The sequence below is a fragment of the Oncorhynchus mykiss genome, chromosome 18 (assembly GCF_013265735.2).
Source record: "Oncorhynchus mykiss isolate Arlee chromosome 18, USDA_OmykA_1.1, whole genome shotgun sequence".
Lineage (NCBI taxonomy): Eukaryota > Metazoa > Chordata > Actinopteri > Salmoniformes > Salmonidae > Oncorhynchus > Oncorhynchus mykiss.
This window is the reverse complement of record NC_048582.1, coordinates 56489479-56496978: the sequence shown is the minus strand read 5'-3', so window position 1 is coordinate 56496978 and position 7500 is coordinate 56489479. Positions and strand designations below refer to the sequence as shown.

The window sequence follows — 7500 nt, the reverse complement described above, 5'->3', positions numbered from 1 at the left end:
CAAAAAGCATAATCTGGGAGGCAATTTGAATGCTAAACGCCAGCGAAGCAACATTTTGTAATGCAGAAATGTGGGTAATGCTGCTGTCAAGCATAACTTTATCCCTGGGAGGCTACGCTAACTCAGTTGTGCCTCTCTCCTCTCTCTCCATCTACCTCTCTCTCTGCCTCCCTCAGTCCACCTCTCTCTCCTCTCCCTCCATCTACCTCTCTCTCTGCCTCCCTCAGTCCACCTCTCTCTCCTCTCCTCTCCCTCCATCTACCTCTCTCTCTGCCTCTCTCCATCTACCTCTCTCTCCTCTCCTCTCTCTCCATCTACCGCTCTCTCCTCTACTCTCCCTCCATCTACCTCTCTCTATGCCTCCCCCAGTCCACCTCTCTCTCCTCTCCCTCATCTACATCTCTCTCTGCCTCCCACAGTCCACCTCTCTCTCCTCTCTTCTCCCTCCATCTACCTCTCTCTCTGCCTCCCTCAGTCCACCTCTCTCTCCTCTCCTCTCCCTCCATCTACCTCTCTCTCTGACTCCCTCAGTCCACCTCTCTCTCCTCTCCTCTCCCTCCATCTACCTCTCTCTATGCCTCCCCAGTCCACCTCTCTCTCCTCTCCTCTCCTCTCCCTCCATCTACATCTCTCTCTGCCTCCCTCAGTCCACCTCTCTCTCCTCTCCTCTCCCTCTCTCTCTGCCTCCCTCAGTCCACCTCTCGCTCCTTCCCTCTCCCCCATCCCTCTTTCCTCTGCCTGCCACTTCTCTTCTCTACTTACACTCGAAGAGTTCTTTTCACCTCCGGCAGACGAAATGCTCCATCGCTTTTCCCTCTGTTGCGATAAGATGGGAGGGGGAGAAAAAGAGGAGGAAGGAAGAGAGAGAAAGAGAGAGAGAGAGTGAGAAGAGGGGGGAATCACAGTCACTGACAGCTCTGCCCTGAAACAACAACAACACTATTGTTCTTCCATCTCCACTGGCCAGCGGTGTGTTGTTCCCTTCCAATTGATATATTCCCCCTTTTCCTCTCCTTTTCATACTCCTCCTCTCCCGTTCTCTTGTGGCACATTATATGAAAAGAGAAACACCCCCACTCACACACACTGCACAGTGAAACGTCAGACACACACTGCACGGTGAGACGCCACAGACACACACTGCACAGTGAAACGTCAGACACACACTGCACGGTGAAACGCCACAGACACACACTGCACAGTGAAACGCCACAGACACAGACTGCACAGTGAAACGCCACAGACACACACTGCACAGTGAAACGCAACAGACACACACTGCACAGTGAAACGCCACAGACACACACTGCACAGTGAAACGCCCCAGACACACACTGCACAGTGAAACGCCACAGACACACACTGCACAGTGAAACGCCCCAGACACACACAGCACAGTGAAACGCCACAGACACACACTGCAGGAAACACACAAACAGTTGGAAATACGTAAAGGCTATAGCTATACTAATCTAATCATAAGAATGAAGAAGGTCAGGACAGTCCTGGTCACTGGCAATAGAGAGAGAGAAACAGAGTGGTCAAGGGGAGGAGAAGGATGAAGTTGCCCCTGGACACTTCTCTAAGGTCAGTTTTATTATTTCCTCCCTAATGGTTAAGCTTATGATTTTGGGAGGGTAAGATTATCCTAGATCTGTGCAACTTCTGCATCCCCATCCTCTCCACACTGGGCTCCAATCTGGCAACCCTCCATACATCCAGACCCTCAACCTGGCGACCGAGCTGGCGAAGCGGTGGAAAGCTTGATGGTGCTGATTCTCTGTGTTTCACCTCAGACCTTCTCCTCTTCTCCCTCTTTATCACTGCCCTTTGCCCTCTCCCTCATTCTCTGTTCATTCTCTATCATTTGTCTTCTCCTCTTCCTCTTGTTCTACCATCCCTCACTCTTTCTCACGGGGTATTTTCCTGAATGCCCCTGTCCTTCCCGCTCTTAATCCATACTCACCTATCTCTCTCTCACTATCTCTCTCTTGTCCTCAGCTCTATCTCCCTATACAATCTGGTCTGTCTCTTTCTGGGATCATGCCTCTATACCCCACTGATCTAACACAAAGAAACAAGTGAGAAAGAGAGGAAAACGACGTCAGGGAAACCGACAGCATCCCCACCACCACCACCGTCATCCAAGCAGGAAGTGACACCACAGCAACATCACCCGTCAAAGTTCACAAAGAGAAGAAAATATACAAAGGAAGCGGTCAGAGACCTCACTACAAGCATTACACCAGTACATATGTTCAGGTGGAAAGAAGACAGGGGAATCAGTGCAGAAACAGAAACACAGTCCTCCACACACCACACACCACACACCACACACTACACACTACACACCACACACCACACACCACACACCACACACTACACACTACACACTACACACTACACACCACACACCACACACCACATACTACACACCACACACTACACACTACACACTACACACTACACACTACACACTACACACCACATACTACACACCACACACTACACACTACACACCACACACCACACACTACACACTACACACTACACACCACACACCACACACCACATACTACACACCACACACTACACACTACACACTACACACTACACACTACACACTACACACCACACACTACACACTACACACTACACACTAGAGCTTTACAATCATCTATCTATTTGTCTACAGAGAAATGTACTATGGTATGGAGTGGAGAGAACACACACACACAGCCAGACCAGCAAACTTAGAGGGATGAAGGGGGGTGAGAAGAGTTGATTTTGGGGGTTGGAGGATGTGGGGGGGGGGGGGGGGGGGGGGGGGGTCTGTGTTGGGTTTTATTTTACCTTTCTTGTGCTGGCTGCCCTTGGTTCTGCTTGCTGCCTGGCTACAGTCAAACTAAGACAGAGAGACATGTGGCACCAAGCATGACGAAGCCCAACCCAGACAACATACAAACAAAAACAAACCAAAAGAGCCAATGAAATAACAACGTACCATCCAGTAACAGACAGACAGTCAGTTACAGACTCACAGGCATCAAAATAAAATGTACATGAAATAAATACACACATGTATGAATTAGAAGACATTTAAATGATTAGATACGGTAAACAGAATGACCAATGGACACCAAGCGAGGCCAAGCATGCAGAGCCCGGGCCAGAGATGAGTGGGTACCAGAGGGTCAGGTAATAATACAGGAAGTAGAATTGTTCTCGGTTCTGATGAGGCAACAGTGGGCTTTGGGTCTCTAAACCAAAAAGGGCTCTGGTGGACTCTCAAGTTACAATATCTCTCTCTCTCTATCTCGCCGGTTCCCTCTGTCTCTTTCCCTCACTCTCTCTCTCTCTCGCCGGTTCCCTCTGTCTCTTTCCCTCTCTCTCTCTCTCTGTCTCTCTCCGTTTTGACCGTTTCCTCTCTCCATGACCTGTATCTTCCCACTCTCTCTCTCAAATCTCATTACAAAGCCCACATGCCTGCAGGGATACAACGCATGAGCTTCCTTCTCCATTTTGAAACGTTAGATGAACCCTTTTAGAGATATCTTGCCATTACCACAACCAATCATACCATCATTATTCTGTACCAAACAATCACTGAGTACAACTAACCGTTGAGTGGAATTATAAACAAGCTTGGTATTGTAGTAATAGGGGTCTTCAAAGGGACCAGTAAACGCGGAAACAAATACAATCTATTAAGGGCTACACATTTCTGTCAAATGAGAAATCAGACACAGATTGTAGTGTGCTACAGCATGGCCACTGCAGTCCTATTCAGGGTCATGTTCTAGTCCCTCTCCATAAACAGTTCCGGCAAGCGACTTGGCCCTTTTCACCTCTCCTCTTGATTGGTCCAAGGACACTAAATTAGCTGCATTAGCATAGTGCCCCTTAGTGCGCATTGAAGCTAGCGTTAGGTTTGTTCTGTCTGGGCTAACTGTCTCCTCATTAGGCCCCACTGATAGAGCCAGGAAGTGCTAGCATGCTAGGCTACGATACACCATGCCAACACTTGGATTTTATGGGCAATTTGATGAAAACAGATGATGAGTTTATACTGGGCGCAGAGGAATGGAAATAATTAAAAACAGGCTAATGAGAGGAATTAATTATTCTATTAATGCCTCAATTGCGCCACTGAAGGCTGAGTTTAAAGAGAAACAAATGAGTAAATGAGTGGAAAACTGAGAGGGAGAGAGAAAGAAGAGAAATGTCAGGCCCTAGGAACAAATAGAGGAGAGCATGAGATGGAGAGGGGAAGAGGAAGAGAGAGAGAGAGAGAGAGAGAGAAAGAAAGAGAAAGAGAGAGAGAGAGAGAGAGAGAGAGAGAGAGAGAGAAAGGGAGAGAGAGAGAGAGAGAGAGAGAGAGAGAGAGAGATAAGGGAGAGAGAGAGATAAGGGAGAGAGAGAGAGAGAGAGAGAGAGAGAGAGAGAGAGAGAGAGAGAGAGAGAGAGAGAGAGAGAGAGGGAGAGAGAGAGATAAAGCATACTTTAGAGAGGAAATTGTAGCCCAATGGCAGAACATTTATTTAAAAGACCTAATGGTTCAGGAGTGCAGTACATTGCCCTCACTGAATCAATAACAATAAGCTGTTGTCATTAAACATTAGACATCTCAGCTTAACCTGGGTCACCCTTATTAAAGCACTGTGAATATGATTGCAACGGCAATACTATTCCTACACAAGATAAACTGTGGAATAACAGTGTAACCAAAGCAAAAAGGAATCCAATCAAATGGTCTGTGATGTTTTCTCCTACCCCATGATATTTGTTTTGATAATCGAAGGGAATGCACACATGCCATATCAGCTGCACTGCAGAGAGTTCCGGAACCTCTGCTACAGTTACTGCATTTAAAATCACCATGGATAAGAACACAATACAGGATAACTACTTATTACTTCTTTCCTCTCCACCCCACTGAGCTCTACACAACTCCTCTGAAATAGAGAGAGAGAGAGAGAGAGAGAGAGAGAGAGAGAGAGAGAGAGAGAGAGAAAACAACAAATAAGATGGAGGAAGTAACACAGCCCATTTGAGAGATGAAATATGCAACAGCTCAACTGTCGTACCATACGTCTGAGCATGCATACACACACACACACACACACACACACACACACACACACACACACACACACACACACACACACACACACACACACACACACACACACACACAGAGAGAGTTCAGTACTTCATTACACACTGAGAGTGGATCTGTCATCACTTGGCTGGGGACTGCTTGCAAATGTCTTTGTTCACCTTTTGAACCCCGGATAACAGAGAGAGAGATGGTGGGAGGAAGAGAGTTAGGAGAGTGAAAGAAATACATATTTCAGTGGACAGCCTACCCCTCTCAACCCCTCCCTCTCTCTCTCACTCTCTCTCTCCCACCCTGCACTAGCCATGGGCCCCTGCCAGGTTCGTTGGTAGTGTCTCCATTACTGAGGATAGATTGAACATGGGGCTCCATCCATTTGCAGCCATATGGGCCCTGCCGCAGCGAGTAGCTATCCGGCTAGCATCTCCGTCATCACTTAGAAGTTAAATGCCTTTCAGATGGAACCAGCCATAGCACACAGAGCACACTAACTCACAGGGATAGCTCACACAAGATAACACACATACTGTACAGCACAATATAGTGAGAGACTGGTAGTGAGAGAAGAATGGGTCCATATGAGTGATTATTGTAGCACAGGTCAGGCTGAGATGAAGGAAGATGGGGAGGGAAAGGAAGAGAGAGAGAGAGAGAGATAGAGAGAGAAAGAGATGAGGAGATTGTGAGATGGATTGTATTTGAGCAGGTAGATGTCTGGTAATGCTCGAGACCACTCACAAGCCCACCGCTGTCATCAGCCACAAGATTGGAGAAGATGGGGAAACAGAATACCAATGTGGGTGTGTGTGTGTGTGTGTGATTTGTCTGGTATCCACTCATCTGTACAGTGGCTAGCATATTGGCAGACCCTACCTTTCCAAAATGGTAAATTCTCTACTGACAGCCGCATTCATTATCTCCTCACACACATTTGCTCTCTTACCGTTGACCAATGACAGGCTTTTCTTGCCCATATAGAACACATAGTGTCGGGTCTGTTTCAGTGCCTGGCTTTATCTCTGCTTGTTTATTGGCTGGAGAAAAACATTATGGGGGATAATAAACCTGTTTGATTGTTTGATTGGTTTATTAAGGATGTGTTTATCACTTTCATTTAAATCGATTTAGGTCTTATTTAGGTGGGGGCACTGAAACGGATACAACAACTGGACGTCAAAATGGCCGACGTTATCTCCCACCCTGCATTTCTAACATGGCAGATTTATGCCGAGTCCAAAATCAACCACTAGCCCCCATCCATGCACTTCACCTAGAACTGAATAACAAGATGAGTGTAGGTCATAGGTCATCTCTTGTGGACAGACTACGTACACATAAATGGTATCGTAGCTCTGTGTCCGATAACAATGATAACAAGATACTTTAGTTCCAGTCCTTCGGAATTTGGCACTGGTTACTTGGACATATCACAATTTCGATGGTATTAGCATTTTTTGAAATTCGGAAGTAAAGGCGCATAAACTTGTCAGTATCTTCCAGTGAGAGAGGGTGGAGCTCTTCTTTCTGGTTCTGATCCTCGTCCTCTCTCTCATCTTAACACATATGGATCCAGAACTTAATTGAGCATATGTCCAATGGGCTAGGGTACGACTCCACGATCTTGTTTACACCTATCGAATCCTTCCAGATCTACACTCAGTGCATCGCTAGGCATAGATGCTCGTAGTTCATCTGAACCCACATGTGTCCCAAATGCCATCCTATCAACTATATACACTAAGTGCACTATGGGTCTTGGTCAAAGGTTGTGTACTATTATAGGGAATAGGGTGCAATTTGGGACACAGGACAACCCCATTCATACGGTCCTACAACAGAAGTACAGTAGAAAGGCTCCAACCATACTGGTTGGTCAACAACACCACCACACCACTAGGGGGCAATACCTAACAAAACACAGTCACCTAAAACACAGTCATGTCACTGTGGGGAGGGCTAACACCGGGACAGGTTCTACCAAAGGGGTCATTGAAAGGTTAGAGGTTAAAGGGTTCTACTGTTTCAGTATTGTTTAGCATGCTTACGTTGACTCTCTTTGTAAACCAGGGACATTCTGCGTGCTATAGACCGCTCGGCTTGCCTCGGAGGCGGGGGAGGGGGCACCTGTGAGGGTGAACACCAGCCTCGGTGGTTAGTGAAGGGTCGGTTCGGGGTCAGTGGTTAAGGATTAGGTGTTAGGGAATAATGAGGGCATTTGGCAATATAGGGGGGATAAAGGCTGTTTAAAGGCATTGGGGTGTTATCGTGGTTAGTAGTTGAGGTAGGCTGAAAGCAAAAGGATCGTTATACTGGGGGTTTGTTAATCAATGTGTTGTAATTGTTTTTGACAAGGGATTCATTCAAAGAGGTTTAAAAAATAC

The 7500-nt window shown here is 46.8% G+C and overlaps 1 protein-coding gene across 1 annotated transcript in view; it reads right to left on the bottom strand.

Moving 5' to 3' along the window:
• Positions 1-7500, bottom strand: part of LOC110496862 (adhesion G protein-coupled receptor B2) — a 472722-nt gene that overhangs the window by 4613 nt on the left and 460609 nt on the right. Inside the window, exon 33 of the mRNA XM_036953306.1 lies at positions 763-816. Within this exon, the coding sequence (XP_036809201.1) occupies positions 763-816 (54 nt within the window). The remainder of the gene's footprint in view (positions 1-762; positions 817-7500) is intronic.